The 25,946-nt window shown below is 42.2% G+C and overlaps 1 protein-coding gene across 2 annotated transcripts in view; it reads left to right on the forward strand.

The window, feature by feature from the left end:
• Positions 1 to 25,946, forward strand: part of NFATC4 (nuclear factor of activated T cells 4) — a 56,309-nt gene that overhangs the window by 20,175 nt on the left and 10,188 nt on the right. For both annotated transcript variants that reach the window (XM_087714154.1, XM_087714153.1), the window contains exons 3-5: positions 12,441 to 12,603; positions 21,561 to 21,760; positions 24,882 to 25,054. In XM_087714154.1, coding sequence (XP_087570280.1) covers positions 12,441 to 12,603; positions 21,561 to 21,760; positions 24,882 to 25,054 — 536 coding nt within the window. The remainder of the gene's footprint in view (positions 1 to 12,440; positions 12,604 to 21,560; positions 21,761 to 24,881; positions 25,055 to 25,946) is intronic.

Genomic DNA, 25,946 nt, shown 5'->3' on the forward strand with positions numbered 1-25,946 from the left:
GACCAGATTCACTTAACAACCGGGCCACATATTTAACGACTGTAATGATTCACTTAACAATTGTGGCAAGAAAGGCCATAAAACAGGGCAAAACTTATTTCATAGCTGTCTTGCTTAGCGACATAATTTTTGGGCTCAACTGTGGTTACAAATCGAAGACTACCTGCAATCAAATGCTATTGTGATTGGTCCTCACTATGATGTGATGACATGATTTATTCCCTTGATGTCCAGGCATTGTTTCCTTGCATTTAAAGCCGAGTTGCACACTCCTTTCAGAGAAGATATATAGAATAACCATTTGTCTGAAGTGGTGTAGGGTTCCTGCCTAAGCAGGGAGTTGGGCTAGAAGACCTCCAAGGTCCCTTCCAACTCTGTTATTCTATTCTATTCTAAAACAAGATCTGCTAAATTCATCTTGCAGCTGTTGGCATATCATTGTGATACCACCAGGCCACCGACCTGGGCAGACCCTAGCATTTTAAATTCTTTTTGTTAGGCACAACCATGAAGTAGTGAAAGAAGAAGAACCTGATTTTTTGGGAAGCAAATAAGCCATGATTGGCTGACAATTCTTTGCACTCAGGTCCCCTCTACAAAGGGCAAATGTTGATTGGCTCTCCATAAATTCCATAGATTTGCAAAATGACCTGTACTCTGTTTACTAACTCTCAAAGTAGCCATCATCAGGACCATTACTTCCCTCTGTCTCTGCCTTTACTCCGAAATCCTTTAAAAATTAAAAAAAGGACTTCTTTTGGTAAACATTTGGCCACCCCTGGTTTATAGGGACAGACTTCGCAAGGAGAAAAAAAATTCTGCAAAGTTTGCAAGGAGAAAGTTTTCTGCCTTTCTTCCTTATCCCTAGAAAGTTATAGCCTCTTAAATTAGATTGCACAGTTCCATGATTTCTTTCGGTATTATTTATGTTCCTGATTACAGGTAATCCTCAACTTTCAAAAGTTCATTGAATGACTGTTTGAAGTTACAACAGCACCGAAAAAAGTGATTTACGACCTGAGAGGGTCCTTGCTATTCTCTGAGCTTGTTTCTTTTCTTGCAAACATTTTATTACCCAAACTAGGTAACTAGTGAAAGGAGCGCGGTGGCTCAGTGGCTAAGCTAAGGTTGGTTTGGATTTGATTCCCATTTGAAAGCAGAAAATCTTGCTGGGGATCTGAGGCCCATTCCCGGGTCTCCATTTTATTTGCCTAAAACTGACTTTCTGAACCTCAAGGTTTTTCATTTTATGATAAGCCCATTTATTCTATTTCCTTCCATCCTTTTGGCTGAATCTAAACTTCTACTAGGGGTCACGATGGCTCAGTGGCTAAGATGCTGAGCTTGTCCTTCGAAAGATCAGCAGTTGGGCGGTTTGAATCCCTAGAGCTCCTGTTACTTGTGCCAGCTTCTGCCAACCTAGCGGTTAGAAAACATGTAAGAAATGCAAGTAGAAAAATAGGGACCACCTTTGGTGGGAAGATAACAGCACTCCATGACCCTTCGACGTTGAGTCATGCCAGCCACATGACCACAGAAACGTCTTTGGACAGCACTGGCTCTTCGGCTTTGAAACAGAGATGAGCATTGCCCCCTAGAGTTGGGAATGACTAACACATATGTGCGAAGGGACCCTTTACCTTTACCTTAGGTAACTAGTTACCTAGCTACCCCTGATGATGTTACCGAACTAGATAACTTCATCAGGGCTTGCTAGGTAACTGATGATGTTACCTAATTTGGGTAATGAAACATCTGCAAGAAAACAAGTGAGCTCAGAGAACACCAAGGACCCCTCAGGATAACCCTGGGCTACAAATATTCTCCTTTATTAGTGACATATGACCATGTCTCACGCTTATGACCATTGCAGCATCCCCATGATCAAAATTCAGGTGCTTGGCCACTGACTCATATTTATCACAGTGACAATGTCCCTGGGGGTCATGCGATCACCTGACAAGCAAAGTCAACGGGGGAGTCAGATTCACTTAGCAGCCATGTTACTAACTTAACAACTGCAGAGATTCACTTAAACCATTGTGGGAAGAAAGGTTGTGAAATTGGGCAAAACTCAATATCTCGCTTAGCAACATAAATTTTGGGCTAAGTTGTGGTTGTAAGTCAAGGACTACCCATACCCACTCTTCATCATGGCCATCATCATCATCTGATATCAGCATTTTCCTTTTTAAAATCCTTTTTCATCCCTACTCTACCAAGTAGCTAGTTGTTCTGACTTAGGCTTCACCAGCAGCACGAAGCCGAGTCCTCGTCCCGATAAACCCTTTATTTAATTTACAGGGAATTTCTCTCCAGCAAAGTCTTTCCTCTCCCACAGTCTTTCAAGATGGTTCACAATTACTGACCTTTATCAGGCTTGGAGGGTGGCCAGGCCGATATCTTTCAGATGCCACAATACTTGGCAAGAATGCAGGAATGAACTAAATTATCTCCTGCAACTCCCTTCTGCTCTTCTTTTATTTACTCTAGGAGGGGGCATTCATCATCCACCTGTGGCCTTCCTCCCAAGTTGACCCTTGTCCCTTTGCTATTCCCTTCGTCTGGCAACTCTGCACATGAGCACACTGGGAACAGGCTCCCGCTGTTCATCTGCCTCACTGATGTTTGATTCCGAAGGCAGCTGATAACTGTCCGATGGCGTTGGCCACTTCTCTGCCTCTGACACAGAGCCCTCATCAGAGCCTTCCCCAGCCTCCAGGACTGGCCCATGTTCCTTCCCAACCTCCTCACTGTCCGAATTTGCTGCCAGGGCCATTGGTGGGCCACACCACTAGTTTAGCGTGAGTCTTTTCTCCAAAAGCTTTTGCCTGATCGTAGCTCTCATTCCCCTCCCCTAATTTTAATTCCTTTGGCCCAGGGCGATGCAATAATGGGGCACCCGGGATTCTCCCCATTCTTTTAGCTACCTTCAAACCAGCTGGCTTGACTTTACCACTTGTGGCTCCGCCGGCCTTTTGGTCTGACTGCCAGTGGGTCTGTTGTATAAAACAACCTGTCAAGGCAGCCCAGGCAGAAAGGCTGATGTCTCCTGTTACACATCCCAGATCCCAGCTCCAGGGCTGTTGAGAATGGGTTGCTGGCATAAACAGACTGTGGTTCGTTCCCTGTTAAGGTAAGCAGTTGGGTCGGAAGAATTTTGCCTGCGTGGTAGAGCAGCCTTCTTCCTTTACTGCATACCGCCAGCCCCTTTTATAATTCCACTGTTCAGTCAATTCAGTATAGTGTAGTATAATTCTATACTATACCCCATCTTTTTTTTTTGTAAAGAAACACTCTTAGAATTTTTAAAAGTCATTTTTGAAATGTTATCTGCAGCATTTTGAAATGTTATCTGCAGCATTTTCCAGAGGTGAGAGAGCATGAATATAAAATGAAGGAATTTAAAATGCAGAACGGCTGATAACGCACCTGTTGGGAGAAATATGATATGTGACTTCTACTCACCAATTAATCACAATAGAACTGGAAGGGACCTTCTAGTCTAGCCTGCTGCTCAAGCAGAAGATCCTATATCATTTCAGCAGGGGTGGGTTCCTACCAGTTCACACCAGTTCGGTAGAACCGGTTCGTCAAATGTACCGAACTGGTTAGAAGAGGTTCCACTAGTGGACCCGGAAAGCAGGCCACACCTACAGAAGAGGTTCCAAACATTTTTGAAGCCCACCACTGACACACGCACACGCACGCATGCGCGCGCGCACACACAAACACAGACTCACACAGAGAGAGAAAGAGAAAGGAAGAAAGAAAGAAAGAAAGAAAAAAAGGAAAAAGGGACAGAGAGACAAAAGGAAGGAGAGAGAGAGAGAGAGAGAGAGAGAGAGAGAGAGAGAGAGAGAGAGAGAGAGAGAACACATGGCTGGCAAGCCACTCACTCCCACCAGGACACATGGCCGACAAGCCACTACCATAAAGGAGGCCACACCCACAGAGTAGGTTCTAAAAAAAATTGAAACCCACCACTGCATTTCAGGCAAGTGACTGTCCAATCTCTTCTTAAAAACCTCCAGTGATGAAGCACCCACAACGTCTGAAGGCAAGCTGTTCTACTGGTTAATTGTCCTCCCAGATGGGAACTTTCTTCTTAATTTTAGGTCGTTTCTCTCCTTGATTAGATTCCCTCCATTGTTTCTTGTCCCGCCCTCAGGTGCTTTGGAAAATAAACTGACCCCCTCCTCTTTGTGGCAGCCTCTCAAATATGGGAATACTGCTACCATGTCACCCCTAGTCCTTCTTTTTCTAGAGTAGCCAAACCCAAATCCTGCAACCATTCTTCATATGTTTCAATATCCAGGCCTTTAATCATCTTAGCTGCTGTTATTTGCACCTTTTACAAAGTCTCAACATCGTTTTTTGCAATGCAATGACCAAAACTGGATCCAGTATTCAAGGTGAGGTTTTACTAAGGCTTTATAAAGCGAGACGAATAGAATAGAATATAATAGTTAGAAGGAACCTCAGAGGTCTTCTAGTGCAACAGTGGTGGGTTTCAAAAATGGTTTGAACCTACTCTGTGGGTGTGGCCTCCTTTGTGGGTGTGGCTTGCCACCCATATGACCGGATGGGAGTGGCTTGCTGCCCATGTGACCGGATATGAAGATGCCGACGACACTTGTCAGAACCACCTTAAATTACCTCACACAGCACTGACATGCATAAGAATATGATGTAAACTTGTTTTTTTTTAAAGGCATCTTTGGTTTGCGTTAAAACAACTTCAACACATGCAAGTTCTGATTGCACCACAAACGCAGTAGTCATCCTTACTTTTCACACAGAAACTGAGTTTCATAAATATGAGCATGATAGTGTAGAATATCCAAGGACCAGTGGTGGGTTTCAAAAATTTTTGGAACCTCTTCTGTAGATGTGGCCTGCTTTCCGGGTCCACTGGTGGAACTTCTTCTAACAGGTTTGGTAGATTTGACGAACCGGTTCTACCGAATAGGTGCGAACTGGTAGGAACTCACCTCTGTAGTCCAACCTCCTGTTAAAGCAGGAAACCCTATACCATTTCAAACAAATGTATATCCAACATCTTCTTTAAAACTTCCAGTGTTGGAGCATTCACTACTTCTGGAGGCAAGTTGTTCCACTGATTAATTGTTCTAACTGTCAGGAAATTTCTCCTCAGTTCTAAGTTGCTTCTGTTCTTGATTAGTTTCTACCCATTGCTTCCACCCAATACTTCACATGATTTCGATTCTATGCTTCTGTTTATACAACCAAGGATTGTATTAGCTATTTTGGCTGCCTCCACACACTACTGGCTCATATTTAAGTGATCGTTCACTAGGACTCCAAGATTCCTCACACAGTTGCTGTTTTTGAGCCAGGTTTCAATTAATCTGTACGTGTACCTTTGGTATTTCCTGCCCAGGTGCAAAATCTTGCTTTTCATCAATCATTTGAATTTTTGGTGGAATAATGTTGACAATTCAGCAGAGCTTTTCGATTTGCTGAATTAAAGATGTTTTTCCTTTGAAAGTCTGATAATTTGAAAGGATTGAGGGAATCTTTGTAGAAATAAGGGGAAAATATCACTTGCTGGTTTCATTGGTTATAAATGTCATTTTTAATGTATGTATGTATGTATGTATGTATGTATGTATGTATGTATGTATGTATGTATGTAGTCTTTTACTTATGACTAGTCATTTAACAACCATTTGGAGCAGAGATGGGCTGCACATACTTTAACAACCAGTTCACCGAAAATGTGAGTGCATGTGCATGCTCACTTCATGGGCGCGTGCAACACTTAAACTAGGATTTTTCGATGGGGACACTTTCTTCACACCTGTTAGGTCAGCCAAGGTTAGTAGAAAGGGAGAGGCACGCAGACCAGCTCGGTTGCAGGGTGGGGCGAGCGAGCTGGAAAGTGAAATATCTAGGATCTAGATATCTAGCATCCGGGGGGAGGGGTAACTGGTGAACTGGTCCAAGCTGGCAGCCGCCCACCACTGATTTGGCATTATAATGGTTTCAGAAAGGGGATCTTTACAACCCATACAGCACTTCCATTGGTGGTAAAATGTCACATGACCAAATTTTGAGCACTTCACAGCCAGCTCACATTTACAACTGGTTGCAACGTCCTGCATTCCATCTGACCACAATTTGCGCCGTTTTTAGCGAGTTAGAAAGAATGGGTATGAACCTATGACCACAAGGTTCATTTAACAACACTATAACAAATGGCCATAAAATCATCTCTGGTGACTTGGGTGCCTCAATTTACAACTGCCATGACATATGACTAAAATTCAGGTCCCAGTTATGTGTTATAAGTTGACGACTCATACAGCTTCATCTCATTCTTACAGAAATTTGCTATTTTTTAACAATAGTGCACACAGCACGCCGATACTCTTTTTATGTGCAGTTTTCTTTAGCCTTGTAATTTACATGTAAAGTACATGCAATGTAGTAAATGTACATTTTTTAAAACTGCATTGCAAAAAAGATAAATATGGAAAACAAATGAAAATTGCATTCGTCTAGGACATTCAGAAAATGCAAATGGGGACAGTGGTGTAACTTTATTATTAAAACACACACCAAGCAAATGTCATTTCCATCTCCATGGGAGGGTTTTACCCTTGATACAGTTTCTTTTGAGAACTCTGAACCTTTATATTTTAAGTAGCTGAATACCTAAGCTTCACTGTGAAACTATGTGATTTGGGTTGATAAATTGACACCTAAAACTTGAACATTAATGAGTAGTTTAAAAAGCCAACGTATTATTTCGTTAGAGACAGTAAGATACGTTTCTGTTACAGATTAAGACATTATTATAAGTCTATAAAATAGATTGGCTTAAGCCCTTTAATTCCACCAACAACTCTGGCTTTTTTGTATATGTAGCCAAGCTAATAACATGCATAGTATAGACTTTCAATTCTTCCATTATCCTGTAGCTGTAAAAGGCAGCAGCAGACACGGTCTTCTTGAGAGGACCAGCAGTGAAATTCAATTTTTTTTTTTACTACCGGTTCTGTGGGCGTGGCTTGGTGGGCATGGCAAGGGAAGGATACTGCAAAATCCCAATTCACACCCCACTCTGAGGCCAGCCAGAGGTGGTATTTGCAAGTTCTTTAAACTACTCAAAATTTCCACTACCGGTTCTCCAGAACTTGTCAGAACTTGTTGAATTTCACCCCTGGAGAGGACCCTTGGTCTTTGGGTCACACTGGGGTATATTGATGTAATAGCCATCTTCTCCAGACAGAACATCAGAGGGTTCTGTGCGTCTCACTGATTCATAACAACTTGTTGTCTCTGGTGTGGAGAACGATATCTCTCTTGTCAAAATCCTGGCCGACAATAAGAGCAACCATTTCTGTAGTTGTGGGGGCATTGAAACCACCTCACTGCTCTCTAGAAGGCTTCCTATTAATCACCACTTGGAAGTCCTTGTGGCCTTTAGGAACAGAATCAACAGCAGCATTAAGTTTCAGAATATACTTCTTGTGGTAAGGCAGCAACTTCTGCAGTTGGCTAACTAGTTCTGGATTAAGGCTTGGGTAGATTCCACAACGGTTGTCCCTCTCATTGTCATAATCACCAACAAAGTATATCTGGAGCAGTGATGGGTTCTGGATCCCGTTGCAACCAGTGTGGTGCAATGGAGCCCGGTGTCACCCCCACATGCAAGCATGCAGCACCCACATGCAAGCATGCAGCACCATGTCCTTACCTCCAGGATACCTTCGCGATGCTCCAGCTGCTCAGTGGAGTATCGTGCAGGCACCGTACACTCCGTGCACCGAAGCACCGAAGAGCTCAAATACAGGTAAGGAGCTTGGGTGGGCGGGTGAGCCCTCTGGAGCACTGTACCGGAACAGTATTTGGTGCTGCCAGCAGGCACTGCTACACTCGTACTGGGGTGTACCAGCTCCAACCCACCACTGATCTGAAATGAAAGCTGCTGCTGAGTCCCCGCCATGATAATCCCTATCCTGTGGTAGACCTGCTCCTGCACTTTGAATGTTGGCATAAAATTTCCCTCCTTCATCCCTCTGGCTCCAAAAGATGCCATTTGGAAGCATCCGTTGTGCTTCTGGATAGCAGAAAGAAAGTGCTTTGTCATTGGATGCTAATGGGTTAGAAGGCTATGTAAGGGTTCAGGGTAGGGCTGAAGGGGAGAGAGCTGGACTTTACCACCACATCCTGGGACTCTCATCCTGCCACTTCAGAGCATGGCACCAGGCACAGGGTAACTGAGGTCCGAGATCAAAAACCTTGTCCCTGGAGTAATCAAACTGAGGTTCATATTGAAAACCAGACAAATACTTATTAGTCCAAGGCATTGATTTCTTTTGTGACTAATTAACATAGAGGATATTAGCTTCATTCTTTTTTACAGCCCCTCTACTGACGTGGGGATGAGTTTGAAGCAGAGGTGCGTTCCTATCAGTTCGTACCAGTTTGGCCGAGTAGGTAGTAACTCAGCCTGCCACGTCCCCGAACCGGTTCTATCGGCGGCGCCATCTTGTTTTTTGCTTCCAGGCATGCAGTGAAATGTTTTTTTTATTACTGTGCATACGTGCATAGCGTGCATCAAGCGTGTGCATGCCCCAAGTCCATCCCTGAGCGAACTGGTAGAAGCAGAAACTGGCTTGAAGATACTTTTTTTTTTAGCTTCCCTTACTTGTGTTTTCCTAATCGTATTTGTAAATCTTTTTCTGCGTTCCCCCCCCCCCCTTTTTCCCCTCTAACTGGTGTTACAGTAGAAGGAACAGATTCATCTGAAATGATGAGGTCAGTGTAAGAAGTCATTTGGGACACTATGCAGGAGAAATTTGGTTCACAATCCGTTGGCTCAGTAGTGGTGAGTGATTGAAACTCATTCCGCCACCTTGAGTTTGGAAACAGTTCCATAGGTGGAAGGTGTGGTCATTTTGGTGAGGTAGTGACGTCTAATACTGTAAGGAGCCCCAGACCTCTCCTGAGTGGAGGAGTGGAATATCTGACAGTTTGAACTGAGGTAACGGAATGTGAGGCAAGTGACAGTTGGAACAGATTTCTTTTCAGGGGGAGAGGGGGAATAGAACGTTCAACTCCTTAGCATCAGGGCGTGTTAATAATATACTAAATACTAATGTTCTAATGGCCATTTCGAAAAAACCTTTCTTAGCAAGCACCTAGAAGCCAAGAGGAACATATGTGCAAAATTACAAATTTTTGGCTTTACAGTTCTGGAGATTTCGTGATTCCTGTGTGAGTGTTTTTGCATAGATAGAGAATGAGAGATATTTGAATTGTAGTGAAGGAAAATCTGCTGGTACTGTTGTTATTATATGAAAAAGACAACATTGTAGGGTCACTTTTCATTAAGTCCCTGAACGGAGCATTTTGAGGTCCCATCTTAAAATGGACGCCATAAAACCAAAAACAACACAAAGTAGGCTCTCTGAAAAGATCCCAGAGATTAGAAGATCTACTGTTAACTTTAGAAATCTAATAATATCAATATTTTCCACATGAGAAAAAAAATGCTGTGGAGAAAGTTCATAAAACTAGGTATAATATTCAGCAGCACAAAGAGGACTTCCCTCCCTCTTTTCTCCCTTCACTTTAAGCTGAAATGACACTGTGAAATTGATTTGGAAAAAGAGCCCAGAATTGCCTTTACAAAATAGAAAATAATTGTAAAATAAATATACGGAATTCAGTATGGTGTTCTATGATAGCCAAGTAGAATTGAACAACTTGCTGAGCTAGAATAAAGCCTCCATGGTTTGAGACAGTATATCCAGGGGTGGAATTGAAAAAAAATAGCAACCGATTCTCTGCCCAGTTGCTGAGTGGGTGTGGCCATGGTGGGTGTGGCCTACTCTGCCTTCTGCACTATGGTGGGGGAGTGTTGTTACCTTCCCAGCCTCCAAAGGTGTTTGTTGAGCCTCTGGGACAGCGAAAATGGTCTCCCCAGGATTGCGGAGGCTTCCTGGAGGCCAGAAAGGGGTCCATTTTCAGACTTCCAGAACTTCTGGGAGGCCAGTTTTTGCTCTCCCAGGGCCGCGCAGGTTCTGCACTTACCTAGCATTCAAATTGGGCCACATGAAGACTCCTGGAGGGGCAGAGTGGGGTGGGCGGGGCCAGCCAGTCCTTGGAACTACCGGTTCGGCGAACCAGATGTGAAATTAACATCTGGTTTGCCCAAATCAGTTTGAATTGGCTGATATCGCACACCTGAGGATATCCTCAGAATGCAAGGTTCTAAGAATAAATACAAGTAATCCTTGACTTACAACCACAACTGAGCCCAAAATTTGCTAAGTGAGTTTTGCCACATTTTATGACTTCCCTTGTCACAGTTGTTAAGTGAATTACTATAGTTGTTATATATCAGTAACAGGGTTGTAAAATGAATCCGGCTTCTCCATTGACTTGTCTTATCAGAAGGTCATAAAATGTGATCACATGACTCCAGGACACTTCAACAGTCACAAATATGAGTCAATTATCAAGCATCTGAGATTTGATCATATGACCATGGGAGTTTCTGCAATGGTCATAAGTGTGAGCAATAGTTATTGGTCACTTTTTCAGTGCCATGATAATTTCAAATGGTCACTAAACAAATTGGTTGGAAGTTGAGGATTACTTGCATTGTTGTCACTGAATAAAAGATTGATAAACTTTAGTGCTAAAAAGCAAATCTCTTCTTCCACTGAAAATATGACATTACAATTTATATTGTTTTATTTGTTCCTAGTATGATTCGATTGCTTATTAGTAACATATGACTATCTCTAACTGTTGTATTTTATGATTCTTGATGATGAATGTATTCTATTTTATTTTTCTTTATGTACACTGAGGGCATGTGCACCAAAGACAAATTCCTTGTGTGTCCAATGACACTTGGCCAATAAAGAATTCTATCCTGTCCTGTCCTGTCCTATCCTATTCTAAGGGAAGTTGGAATATGATTGTCTTTTCTTTCTAGTAAGTTAAAATACTTCTCTAGATGAAATGGGATGACAATATTTAAATATAAACAGTTGCAGGAACTGGGCATGGTTAGTCTAGTAAAGAGAAGGACCTGGGGAGATATGAGTGCAGTCTTCCAATATTCGAGGAGCTGCCATGGAGAGGAGGGGGTCAAGCTATTTTCCAAGGCACCTGAAGGCCAGAGAAGGAATAATGGATGAAAACTGAACAAGGAGAGATTCAACCTGGAAATAAGGATAAATTTTCTGACAGGGAGAACAATCAACCAGTGGAACAGAAGTTGCCTTCGGAAGTTGTGGAGGCTTCCTCACTTGAGACTTTGAAGAAGATACTAAAAGATGCCATCTTTTAGAAATGGTGTAGGGTATCTTGCTTGGGCGGAGGAGGGGTTGGACTAGATGACCTACAAGGTCCCTTCCAACTCTGTTAATCAGTTAATCTGTTGAAATATTTGCAATAGACGCTCTTCCTGTATTAGCTAGGAAGTAGATGTTCTGAATCCAATAGTTATGAACCCTAGAGATGGGAAAAGGTTTAAAGACTTGTAGTAGTGGCAGATGTGATGATTTGGAGGAGGAAATATGTTATTGAGCTCGGGTGTGGCTTGGATTTGTAGTAAAACCCATATTTTATGCCAAAAAAATGATGGTACAATTTTCAGCAGGTACACAAGTCATCAGGTTTGGGGGGGGGGAAGTGTTCTGATCTTGGGATTGTTGTGACCCGCCAGCAGCAGTTAGTGGAGTTGGCAGCAGATTCGGACTGTGAGGAGGTTGGGGAGGAACATGGGCCAGTCTTGGAGTCTGGGGAAGGCTCTGATGAGGGCTCTGTGTCGGAGGCAGAAAGGGGGGCAGAGCCATACTCCAGCTATCAGCTGCCTTCAGAGTCAGACATAAGTGAGGTAGAAGAACAGATGGAACCTGTTCCCAGTGTGCACATGTGCTGAGTTGCCAGACGAAGGCAACAGCTAAAGAACAGGGGTCGACTTGGGAGTAAGGCCACAGGTGGTCGGTGAATGCCCCCTTCCATAGGGAATAAAAGAGGAGCGAAAGGGGAGTAGAGTTTGCAGGAGACAATTAGTTCATTCCTGCATTCTTGCCAAGTATTGCGGCGACTGAAAGATATTGGCTTGGCCACTCTCAGAGCCTGATAAAGGTCGGTAATGGTGAACTATCTTGAAAGACTGTGGGGCAGGAAAGACTTTGCTGGAGAGGAATTCGCTGTAAATTAAATAAAAAGGGGTTTTATTGGGATGAGGACTCAACTTCGTGCTGTTGGGGAAGCCTAGGTCAGAACAGGGGTTCATCTGACTACAAACATGGCAGCCTTTTGGCTTCCTGAATCTGCCCCATCTTACCAGCCCATTGATTTGACAATCATGTGTTCCACCTTGTAGAGATGGCCTACCAAGGTCAACCTCAAATGCCTTTCTATTTTTCTTCATTTCTCAACAGGTCTTCTGCTCTTCCGCCTCTCGACTGGCCTCTCCCCAGTCAGTACGAGCAGTATGAACTGAAGATCGAAGTGCAGCCTCGAACCCATCACCGGGCCCACTATGAGACGGAGGGTAGCAGGGGTGCCGTGAAAGCCACCCCAGGAGGACATCCCGTGGTGAAGGTAACTGAGGAATGAGATGATAAGCCTAGTTTCTTATTAGCTGCCATGACAGCCTTTTGATCGTAATCAGTAGTACATTAAAGAGCCAGTTTGGTTAGCAGTTAAGGCACCAGGTTAGAAAACTGGAGACCGTGAGTTCTAGTCTCATCTTATCCATGAAAGCCAACTCCTGACCTTGGGCCAGTCACTCTCTCTCTTAGTCCAACCCACCTCACAGGGTTCTTGTTGTGGGGAAAATAGGAGGAAGAAGCCATATTGGGTATGTTCGGAACTTTGAATTACTTGAAAAAAACCAATAGAGGAAGAATATAAATTACCATATTTTTTGGACTATAAGATGCACCGGAGTATAAGACGCACCATAATTTTGAAGAGGTGAATTTTAAAAAAATGTTTTTGCACTCTGCAGGCCTCCCAAACCCTCGGCAGGCATTGTTGTTTTTTTTTCAGAAAAAAGGGGGCGCATGCCCCCAGGAGGACTTTGCAAGCCTCCCAAACCCTCTGCACATCAATTTTTGTGAAGGGGATGGGGTTTTGGTAGGCCAAGAATGCTGTATTCAATGTATAAGACGCATCCAGGTTTTCACTCTATTTTTCTGGGGAAAAAGGTGCGTCTTATACTCTGAAAACTACAGTAATAAAATAAATTTTCCCTCATCAGGGCTCCTACTAAGGCACATTTAAGATTACAATTGAGTTTATTTGCATGATGGTGTTGGAAGAAATGTCCTCCTAGTTTCGCTTCCAAGTGGGGAAAAAGACACTTGAAACGTGGAGGCTGCTTGGAAAGATGGTTTAAACCAGTGGTAGTCAACCTGGTCCCTACCGCCCACTAGTGGGCATTCCAGCTTTCATGGTTGGCAGTAGGGGTTTTGTCCGATACTGAGGCACTTTCCTTTTTTAAATTTAATTGACTTCCTTACTTTATAAATCACCATTACTGTGGAACCGCTGGGCAGTTATAAAATTTTACTACTAACAGAGATACAAAAGTGGGCGGTAGGTATAAAAAGGTTGACTACCCCTGGTTTAAACTTTAAAGGAACACATGGCTTGAGTTCCTGAACAGAAAAGGGGGATCACATGCTTCTAGATGTTGGGTGAAGAAGAAAAGAGGGGAAAAGCAGGGCTTGCTGGGAATTCCTGGAATTATTATATTCTCTGTTTGGCCCCACCTCTCTGTTTCCTGTTCCTATGTAAGAAATGTATTCTGATTGTCAGACTCCCAGGGATGTTGGGGGGGGGAGGGGGTTGTGTTTCTTAGCTAACTTTGCAAGTTGTGTGTTTTTTGAGTCCTAAGCTTGGTTGAGTTCCCAGATGCCAGGTGGTGAGTTTCTGTAAAAGACTAATCCTATCGTTGTTATGTAGAGTACACTAGCTCAGGCTTTTTAAATGCCCATTGGCAAAGATGGGGGCTATTAAGAATGAGTCTGTTACCTGCTTAAAACATGTTTCTCCATTTTTGATCAAGGTTAATATAATATTCTGCCTTTTCAATATTTCCCAGAATATTTCATTTTTTCTAGGAGAGGGTTGGGTTTCTTCCTACAATGGTTTCCAAATACAGTAGCTGAGTTTGGAGAACAAAATAATACAACTGAACTAGAAAAAGTTCAGTTCAAATCTCCAGATATATAGGTATTGTTGGAAGAAATGTCCATCTGGGTTCAGTTACAAGTGGGGAGAAAGACAGTGGAAACAATGGTTGCTGTTTGGAAAGATCGTTTTAATGGTAGACAAGTTCATATGACTTGAAGATGTTGGGAAAAGGAAAAAAAAATGGGGAGAGATGCTGAGAGTGCCTGAGTTTTATACACTTTCTGGGCTTTTGAATTTGAGTTTGTATTCTGATTGGTTGTCAGACTCCCATAGGGCCATGCAGGGGCAACTCTGTAGGCTGTCCTGAGTCCCAGGCTTGGTTGAGCCTTGCTGGATGATGTAACCTTCCTAGATGCCATGTGCTGAGATGGGTGGAGGGCTAATCCTATCATGTCCTGAGGGCCATGTCTTAATCTCATCACCCTGGAGTTGAAGGGGGTAGGGGTACAAGGAGCTGCAGAAGCTGCTTTGTCTTTAAAACATGTTTCTCCTTTTTTCATCCAGGGAAACATAATATTCTGCCTTTTTAATATTTCCTAGAATATTTCATTCTTCTAAGAGAGGGATGGGTGCTAACTTCCTACAGTACTTTATGCTGAAAGAAGTAGAATTTACCAGGAATTGTCAGATTTCAAGTCCCATCACACTCATTGCCACTAACAAACAATGGGCTCTGTAGCCCAACTTTCTATACATATAGCATGCGCAGAAGCATATGGGTGGGTGGACGGAGCCTCTCTCCACCGCTACTACTGGTTTGGCTAAACCTGGCTGAACTGGGAGTAACTCACCACTTCCTGGGGTGTGCGTTCTGTTAAGATACAGCCTGTTGTGCCTTAAAATGTCTTCTACCATATTGCTGTAAAATGGCTTCTACTGTACAGCGCAGTGGAGTTTCCATAATAACGGCTTCACAGTACTTCACAAGGGGGCTCCCTCTGGTAAGGGGGAAAATGCAACATTGGAAATTATGTTTGGTCCGGACATTTTCCCTCATAAATAAATACTCGGGCAATGCTGGGTTATCAACTAGTGCTCTATAAAAATGCAAGTGTATTTATTTAAGTTCTATTCACATGTTCACCCTTCCTTCACACATACATCAAAATAGAATGTCAATGATACAAATTTCTCTCTCAGTGTAGGCAAATTGTACCCATCTCTTCCAGTTTGGGGTTTATTTAGTAGCCAGAAAGAAGCACACAATTTTTTGTTTGTCTTGATCTAACCTTGAACTTAAGGCAAGACTTTTCCTGAGCATATTCTGATGCCTTCCTGAAGTCCTTCCATAATTACAATTCTATTTTTTTTAATGTTACGAACTGTGTTGCCTTCAAGAAGAGTGATTCAACAGCTTACTGTCCTGAAGAGGGACACGGTGGCTCAGTGGCTAAGACACTGAGCTTGTTGATCAGAAAGGTCAGCAGTTTGGTGATTCAAATCCCTAGCGCCGCATAACGGAGTGAGCTCCCATTACTTGTTCCAGCTTCTGCCAACCTAGCAGTTCAAAAGCATGTAAAAATGCAAGTAGAAAAATAGGGACCACCTTTGGTGAGAAGGTAACAGCGTTCCATGCGCCTTCGGTGTTTAATCATGCTGGCTAAATGACCACGAAGACATATTCGAACAACGCTGGCTCTTCGGCTTTGAAATGGCGATGAGCACTGCCCCCTAGATTCAGGAACGACTAGCACATATGTGCAAAGGGAACCTTTAGCTTGTCCTGAGAATTATTTTTTTGTATTCAGTGTTTTATGTTTTATGAATCGCTCTTCATTTCAACTTCCAATCTCCGGCAGTTATTTGTTGTTTGTTTATTTGTGTGCGCATGTGTGCGTCTGTGTGGTATGACATTTTCAGACATGGAGTAATCTGCAAAGCAAAGTCAGGAACTTTTGGAGAATTTTTGCGGGAACGGGAATTGGAAGTCTCGTTGGAAAAGCTTCATCCAGAAATCCCAAAGACGAAAACTATTCCCACTTCAAAGACTTCCCTTGCTGTGTACAAAGCAACAAAACAAAACCGAGCGCAAATGTCACATATTTTTCTCTCTCTCTCTCTCTCCAGAACTTGTGAAATAGATGCCCACTATATTTAGCTTACAGAAACCTTTTCTTTTAAATATGTGAATGAGTGGGAGATATTTGGCCAGCTTGAGCTCGTAATGAGAAGAAAGATAGATGGAAAAATTGGGTTTTCAGCCTGATGTCCTTTGAGCGCACATGTCCCTCTGGTTTTGTTGGACTACAACCCCTGTGATCCACCAGGATGGGATTGTTGTTGTTGTTAGTTGCGACGTCATGTCCGACCCATCGCGACCCCATGGACAACGTTCCTCCAGGCCTTCCTGTCCTCTGCCATCCTCTGGAGTCTATTTAAGCTCATGCCTCCTGCTTCGGTGACTCCATTCAGCCGCCTCATTCTCTGTCATCCCATTCTTCTTTTGCCCTCAATCTTTCCCCAGCATTAGGCTCTTCTCCAGCGAGCCCTTCCTTCTCATTAGGATGGAATAGGATGATGGGAATTGTAGTGTTGAATTGGGTGTGTCTAGTGTAATGAAAAGAAAGACCAGGGATGACATGATAGCAGTCTTCTAATATCTCAGAGGATGCCACAAAGAAGAGGGGATCAGCTTATTCTCCAAAGAACCTGAGAATAGGGGTTTGGAGTAGATGAACTCCAAGGTCCCTTCCAACTCTGTTAATCTGTTAGAAGACCTCCAAGGTACTTTCCAACTCTATTATTCTGTCAGTCTGCTACTTCTAGTGACTGATATGACCACCATGACCTCTTCAGAATATTAGATCCCAGTCTTTCTTCCTCACATAAACACGGTCCACTTTAATCCTTCAAATTTTTTAAACATATTTTTCACCCTGGTGAACTGGAGAGGAAGAAAATAGCATCTTTTTTGGCTTTGATCAGTTTATCTCCTCACCCTCCCTTTTTGATGTTGTGTTCCCGGGCTGCGTCTGCTTCAATCTCCCCTTCAAGGCCACATCCCCGGGATGTCAAATCTGCCCTTTCCCACGCTCGGATTCCTAAATTGCAGTATTGCTTTTCTCCGTCCATCTCTCTACGTCACAAGATCGTGAGCTGCAGAGAAAGCAAGAAGTGGTGGAAGAGATGGAAAAGCTTGGGCAGGAACAAACAAGAAAGAGTTCTTACTCCTGTACTTTTTCTGATCAATTCCAGACTCACTTTTCCTTAAAGGATCAATTCCTGCATTGTTGAGGTTTCTGTTTCTTGTTCTTTTGTTTTTATTTAGTTTTTTTTTTTAAAGAAAACATTTTTCTTTCCTTCCATTGAGGACCTGTATACTGCATGAGTCGAAAAAGGGCTGTGAAAATATTTACAGACCCCTCACATCCTGGACATAAATTGTTTCAACTCCTACTTTCAAAATGACGCTATAGAGCACTGCACACCAAGACAACTAGACATAAGAAGTTTTTTCCTAAAAAAAACCATAACTCTGCTAAACAAATAATTCCCTCACCACTGTCAAACCATTCACTAAGGCAGGATTACTATTACTATTAGTCTTCTCATAATTCTTTTATGAAATTTAATGGTGAAAAAAGTAAGATTCTACATTTAGGCAAGAAAAACAAAATGCACAGGTACAGTATATATGGTACCTTGCTCAATAGTGGTAACTATGAAAAGGATCTTGGAATCCTAGTGGACAACCATTTAAATATGAGCCAGCAGTGTGAAGCAGCTGCCAAAAAAGCTAATACAGTTTCAGGCTGCATAAATAGAGAGATTGAACCAAGATCATGTGAATGGTTAATACTACTTTATAATGTCTTGGTAAGGCCACACTTTTAATACTGCACTCAGTTTTGGTCATCACGATATAAAAAAGATGTGGAGACTCTAGAAAGAGTGCAGAGAAGAGTAATGAAGATGATTAGGGGACAGGAGGCTAAAACATATGAAGAATAGTTGCTGGAACTGGGTATGTCTAGTGTAATGAAAAGAAGGACTAGGGGAGACATGATAGCAGTCTTCCAATATCTCAGGGGCTGCCACAAAGAAGAGGGAGTCAAGCTATTCTCCAAAGCAGCTGAGGACAGGACAAGAAGCAATAGAGGGGAAACTAATCAAGGAGAGAAGCAACTTAGAACTAAGGAGAAATTTCCAGACAGCTAGAACAATTAACCAGTGGAACAACTTGCCTTCAGAAGTTGTGAATTTCCAACACTGGAAGTTTTTAAGATGTTGGCTAACCATTTGTCTGAAGTGTTGTAGATTTTCTTGCCTAGACAGGGGATTAGACCAGAAGACCTCCAATGTCCCTTCCAACTCTGTTATTCTATTCTATTCTATTCTATTCTATTCTATTCTAATAAAGAATTCTATTCTATTTTACAGTACCGCTGCAGTTTTCTTCTGATTTTTCTTCAAACTGCCCCCCCATCCCATTCACTTCCAAAGTTGGCAAGCTGCTTCTCTGAGTTTCCCTTCCCTCCAGTCCCCCCTCCAGCTTTTGTGGAATGTTCCATCTGCAGTAACGTTTGAGGAGTGGGGGGAGAAAATGTAAAAAGGGAGCGTCTCAAATCGAGTGCAGCTGTGACTGCTTGGCTTCTGATGGAAAACATCTGGCCAACCCCTTGAGGCGAGACCACCGAACTGCTGAAGTCACCAGCTGCACTGCTGTGGGTTCCTAAGGAAGGGATAGTGGCAGCAAAGGCAGGGAATGAATGGTATAGAGGAGGCTTAATTTAAGCCAGGGATTTGCCCTCTAAGCCTATTTTTAAATTGTAGGAATTTAGCCTTCTGGAGAAGCTGAAGGACGCATCACAGCCAACTCTTTCCTTTCAACTAAATCGTGATAACTCATTCAGGTGGCCCTTTTTCTCCTCCTACTGGTTGGAAGCGGTGATGGGTGCCAACTAAATCTGGAATTTTTATTTTTACATCCAGAGATTAAGTTAGGTCTCCTTCTACTATGTGTATCTCCTGAACACTACCCCCCCACACACACTGAAATCATGGCATTTATTTATTTTATTTATTTAGTTTGTCAAACGTATACGAGATAACAGGTGTAAGTATAAACATGGACACGAGCACATGAAATGAGTACAAATAAATGGGGACAGTAGGACACGGACGGTAGGCACGCTGGTGCGCTTATGCACAGTCCCTTATGCACAGCCTCTTAGGAAAGGGGTGAGGTCCATGGTAGACAGTTTAAAAGATTAGATTAGATTAGATTTAATGAATTTATAGGCCGCCCAATCCCGAAGGACTTCGGGCGGCTTACAACAAATACATTTAAAAAATAGAAAGATTAAAACAGAGAAACATAGATTTAAAAAAAAACACATCATACACCCAGTCCAGTTTAAGGTTGAAGCTGTGAGGGTTTGAGGATGTAACAATGGAGTCAGGTAGAGCAGAGCATTCCAGGCATTGACCACTCTGTTGCTGAAGTCTGCAAAATAGTTTGGAGTGGTTTACCTTGAGTTTGTATCTATTGTTTGCTCATGTATGATTGAGGTTGAAGCTGAAGTAGTCATTGACAAGTAGGACATTGTAGCAGACAATTTTGTGTACTATGCTTAGGATATACCATAGGCAGTGTAATTCAAGGTTGTCCAAGGCCAAAATTCCAAGACTGTTTCTTAAGATATTCTGTTGTGAGCAGAGGAGTGGAGGACTCTTCTCGTGAAATACCTCTGGACTTGCTCAATTGTATTAATGTCCAGTATACAATATCAAGGATACGTAATCAAAATAGAGCTAGAAGATTGGAGATCTTCTTGTTCAACCTTCAGCTCAAGGAGTCCCCGTACCTTTTCAGACAGGTGGTTTATTCAGTCTTTTCTCAAAAGGCTCCAAAGATGGGACACTCACAACTTCTGAAAGCAAGCTGTTTCCCTCGTTAATTGTCCTCACTGTTAGGAATTTCCTCTTTAATTTCAGGTTGCTTCTCTCCTTGCTTAGTTTCCAAACTCCTGAAAGGATCGTTGAGCTTTGAGATGTCCTTTCTTTCATTTATTACTAGATGATAACCTGATGTTGCCCAAGTATTTATTTATAGGGGGGAAATGTCTGGAACAAACATAATTTCTAATGTTGGATTTCCCCCCTTACTATAGGGAGCCCCCTTGTGGAGTACTGTGAAGCCATTACCATGGCAATTCCACTGTGCTGTACAGTAGAAGCCATTTTACAGCAGTACAGTAGTTTGGTCATGGGATCAAAATTCAGGCACTTGGTAACAGCCCCATATTTATGACCATTGCAATGTCCCCGGGGTCATGTGATCAACTTTTGCGACCTTCTGACATGCAAAATCAATGAGGAAGCCAGGTTCACTTAACAACCATGTTACTAACTCAAAAACTGCAGTGGTTCACTTAATAATTGTGACAAGAAAGGTTGCAAAGTGGGGCAAAACTCACTTAGCAGCTGTCTTGCTTAGCAACAGAAACTTTAGACTCAATTGCATTTGTAAATCAAGGACTACCTGTATCAAGAACAAAAGGGAATTCCCCCCCCCCCCATGAAAACCTAAAATCCAAGATAGTCATCCACAGCCAATCAGCCGGGAACAAAATCAGATTAAATTTATGTATTATATTTTACAATAGTTGGAATATTTATAATAGAACATATTTAGAAATCTATTTCTGAGAATCATTGCCTGGTCTTGATACATTGTCCTCTCCAAATATTTGACACATAAGTATGTGTCATACAGACATAGATATTTGTGTGTGTGTGTGTGTGTGTGTGTGTGTGTGTGTGTGTGTGTGTATATATATATATATATATATATATATATATATATATATATATATATATATATATATATATATATATATATATATATATATATATATATATATATATATATATATATATATATATAATGGCTGTGTGTGTGTGTGTGTGTGTGTGTGTGTGTGTGTGTGTATGTGTGTGTGTGTGTGTGTTCCAGCATAACTCCAGAATGTCTCGAGCAATTTCAACCAAACTTGGTACACAGATGACTTACTCTCTGCAAAGAAATACAGTGGGTGTAAGACACCCCACACACCCCTCAGGGTGTGTGTTCTGTTAAGATACAGCCAGTTGTGCCTTAAAATGGCTTCTACCATACTATGCAATGGTGTTGCCATGGTAATGGCTTCACTGTACTCCACAAGGGGGGCTTCCTCTGATAAGGGGGAAAATCCAACATTAGAAATTATGTTTGGAGCTTTAATTTAATTGTTGCCAAAATACAGGATTAGGATAAATAAATTCCCGGGCAACGCTGGGTTATCAGCTAGTTACAAATAATTTGTGGTTGCAGGTAAATACATGAGTTGATGACTGTCTTCTCTTTTCCAATCAAGCTTTTAGGTTACGATGAAAAACCCCTGACGTTACAAATGTTCATTGGAACAGCAGATGAGCGAAACCTACGTCCTCATGCTTTCTACCAGGTACATCGCATCACTGGAAAAATGGTGGCCACCACGAGTTACGAATCTATCATCAGCGGAACCAAAGTCCTTGAAATGTCTCTGCTGCCCGAGAACAACATGGCAGCCAAGTAAGTTGCCTTTAGGCACAAAAAAGTGGAGGAATGAAGAGAGGATTTGTCCATCTGGATGATGAAGATGATGATATAAAGATGAATGAAAATCTCATCCTTTCTCAATATTATTCTTTTGTTTTCCTTTTTAATTTCTCCCCCGATAAAGAGAAAGAAAAGATCTAACAATATCACCGTCAGTTCATTTCAGATAGAAAAAACAAGATGACCTGAGTTAGCAAGATTAAAAATGGCAAAATTAATACATAAAATATAAATGAAAGAAAGATGAAATGAAAAAAATGCATAAGTGTAGACTAAACACCTAAAGGTCATTTTACTGAAGGCCTGAAAATTCTCTTCTTAGCCTTTGTAAACAAATTAACAGAGTTGGAAGGGACCTTGTAGGTCATCTCCCGCCCTAGCAGGAGACCTTACACCATTTCTGACAGATGGCACTCCAGTCTCTTCTTGAAAGCTTCCAGTGATGAAACTCCCACAACTTCTGAAGGGAAGCAGTTCCATTGGTTGATTGTTCTCCCTGACAGAAAATTTCTCCTTATTTCTAGGTTGAGCCTATCCTTGTTCAGTTTCCATCCATTATTCCTTATCTGACCTTCAGGTGCTTTGGAAAATAGTTTGATCCCTTCCTCTCTGTGACAGCTCCTCAAATATTGGAAGACTGCTGTCATGTCTCTCCTGGTCCTTCTCTTCACTAGAGTAGCCATGCCCAGTTCCTGTAACCATACTTTATATGTTTTAGCTTCCAGTCCCCTAATCATATTGGTTGCTCTTCTCTGCACTCTTTCTAGAGTCTCAACATCTTTTTTATAGTGTGGTGATCAAAACTGAATGCAGTATTCTAGATATGGTCTTAATAAGGCTTTATAGCATGGTATTAGTATCTCACTTGATCTTGATTGCATCTTGATTTGTCAGAAAAAAAGCCAGTTAAAACACTGGCAAAGTATGTGTATTTATAACCGAATCCTGGCAATTTGTAGTGGATTTTCCCTTGGCTATTTCTGTTTTCCAAGTATCCATAAGCCTGTTGATTGTTGATAAATTGAATGTAATATGGATATAACGTACACGATATCAGTATCCCATGGTCACATGATCTCTATTTGCTACCTTCACAACCAGCTTGCAACAGGCAGTCATTGGGGAAGCTGGCAGGAAGTGGCAAGTCGTGGTCATGTGACATCATACTTAACAACATGCAGTGATTTGCTAATGACCCACCATTGGAACTATAGTTAAATCAGGTATGATCACATAATGCTTCACTTTATGATGTCACTTAGTGATGGAGTCCCAATGATGATTGGTGAGAACTATCTGTATAATATAATAATAAAATACTTTTGGCTTTGGACTGATTGAATTGGTAATCTGATTCAGTCAGTTGATTCTAAATTGTGTACAAGAACAGTAGCCAGAATCAATTCAATTATAAATTGCAATAGTGTCCTATAAAATCTAACACAACATCCAGTTATAGTTCCAACTAATGACACCTGAATAATAATTCACCGCAGTATCAGTAATTATATTATTGTGCATCTTAAAAAGTTATGTATGTTGTGTTATTTCTAAAAGATTGGACATAATTTGATCAATTTGATGTAGTGGTTAAGGTGTAGGCTTGAAACTAGGAGATTGTGAGTTCTAGTTCTGTTTCGGGCATGAAAATTGGATGGCTGACTTTGGGCCTTCTGTCTCTCAGCCCAACCCATCTCACAGGGCTGATGTGGTGGGGAAAATAAAAGGAAGTATTGTGCTTATTGCCACCTTTAGTTATTTATAAAAATTAATAAAGGTGAGATAAAATGGGTAAACTGTTTACCTCTTTTCTAGGCTCCATTCCTCTTCATCCTCATTTCCCCCCCTTGAGTATTTTTGAATTTATTTATTTGAGACAAGTGCAACTAAAATATTTCAGTTATCTAAAATGATCCTTGGTTAATACCATGGCTGATCAGATTTTAAATGGAAGATACTTCCAACTCCCTTTTCCATTCCCCCCCCCCATGAGCTATTTTAGAACTTTAATGAGCCCTGAAACCAGAGTAAAGAATAACAGAATAAAAGAGTTGGAGGGGACCTTGGAGGTTTTCTAAACCAACCCCTTCTCAGGCAGGAAATCCTATACCATTTCAGACAAATGGTTGTCCAATCACTTTTTAAAAATTTCCAGTATTGCAGCATTCACAACTTCTGGAGGCAAGTTATTCCACTGATTAATTGTTCTGTGAGGAAATTTCTCCTTAGTTCTAGGTTGCTTCTCTCCTTGATTAGTTTTCCCTCCATTGCTTCTTGTCCTACCCTCAGGTGCTTTGGAGAATAGAATAGAATAACAGAGTTGGAAGGGATCTTGGAGGTTTTCTAGTCCAACCCTCTGCTTAGGAAGGAAACCCTACATCACTTCAGACAAATGGTTATCCAACATCTTCTTAAAAACGTCCAATGGAGCATTCACAACTGTTCACAACAACATTCACAATTGTTCTAAACGTCAGGAAATTTCTCCATAGTTCTAAATTGCTTCTCTCCTTGATTAATTTCCACCCAATAGCTGACTCCCTCCTCTCTGTGGCAGTCCCTCAAATATTGGAAGACTGCTATCGTGTCTCCCCTGGTCCTTCTTTTCATTAAACTAGACATACCCAGTTCCTGCAACCGTTCTTCATATGTTTTAGCCTCCAGTCCCCTAATCCTCTTTGTTGCTCTTCTCTGCACTCTTTCTAGAGTCTCAACATTTTTTTTTACATCGAGGCGACCAAAACTGGATGCAGTATTCCAAACACTCACAATATGTCTCCCTCCTCCTATTTTCCCCACAACCCCGTGAAATCAGTTGGGTTGAGAGAGAAGGATCGGCCCAAAGTCATCCTGCCAGTTTTCAGACCTAAGACAGGACTTAGAATAACTTTATTGCAACTTTGAATATGCACTACTCGATACGTTAAAATGAACTAGACTAGAACTCACAAGAGGAGTAATGCATCTCCACCTTCCTTTCCTTTAAAAATAAAGGTAACCTTGGTTGGTTCCCTTGATCTAACAAGATGATTGTCATTTTATCATTTGTCTTTTTCTTTATCTCTTCTGGATCTTTTTCTCCCTAACCGTCTAGCATCGACTGTGCGGGAATCCTAAAACTGCGTAATTCAGACATTGAGCTGCGCAAAGGCGAGACGGACATTGGGCGCAAAAACACCCGGGTACGGCTGGTGTTTCGGGTTCATGTCCCACAAGGAAACGGCAAAGTGGTTTCCATCCAGACAGCTTCTGTGCCCATTGAATGTTGTAAGTATTTGATACTTTAGGGTACAATTTGACTGCTGGGTCTGTCCTCAAGATCAGTGGTCACCAACTGGTGGTCCATGGACCACTGGTGGTCCACGAGAAAATTTTGGTAGTCCGCAGAAAAATTATTTGCATTTTTTCTATTGCATTAAATCAGGGGTCCTCAAACCACGGCCCTGGGCCGTATAAGTGCAATGAATGCTTATGTTGCTGCAGAGAGTCTTCCCCTTAAGGGTATTTTGGTGTGGGCAGAAATTCTGACTTGGAGTCTGCTTCAGCCTCCTGGTGTGGGGCTTTGGGCGAAGGCTGGAGGGAAGCGCCGTTGGTGGCAAAGTGCTGGAGGGCCTCATTCCAGTGGGATTGCATCATGGACTGGAACTGGCTGACCACCTCAGCCCCCTGAGCCTCCAGGTGCCGGTTCCTGGCCTTGTACTCTCACAGGTCTTACCTCTGCTTGGAAAGCCTATGCTCGTAGACCTCATTGAGGTGCTTCTGCTGAGCCTCCTTCTTGGTCAGATACAATTTGAACTGAGCCAGCTGTTTTGCCCACTCTTTCTCACGGTGGTTGCTTAGTTCCAGCAGCTGCTTCCTGTTGGGGCCCTAAGGAGCCCGAGCGGGCAGACGAGGAGTGGCTGGGAGGGGAGGGGTGAGTAGAGCTTGGCGAGGTGCCCCTCGATGTGAGTGATATCAAGTTGACCACGCCCACCCAATCACATGACCACCTTCCTATGCCCACCCAGCTGGTCATTAGGCAGATAATATTAGTGGTCTGTGGAATTTAAAATTATTAATTTAGTGGTCTCTGAGGTCCGAAAGGTTGGTGACCTCTGGACAGATTGTTTAGAGGTGAAGAAGCTTATTGGATGAGAAGCGAAATGTCTTTTTTTTAAAA

This window comes from Thamnophis sirtalis, unplaced genomic scaffold (genome assembly GCF_051295495.1).
Source record: "Thamnophis sirtalis isolate CommonGarterSnake01/CBP01778 unplaced genomic scaffold, rThaSir2_p1.2 scaffold_4, whole genome shotgun sequence".
In the NCBI taxonomy this organism is placed as follows: Eukaryota; Metazoa; Chordata; class Lepidosauria; order Squamata; family Natricidae; genus Thamnophis; species Thamnophis sirtalis.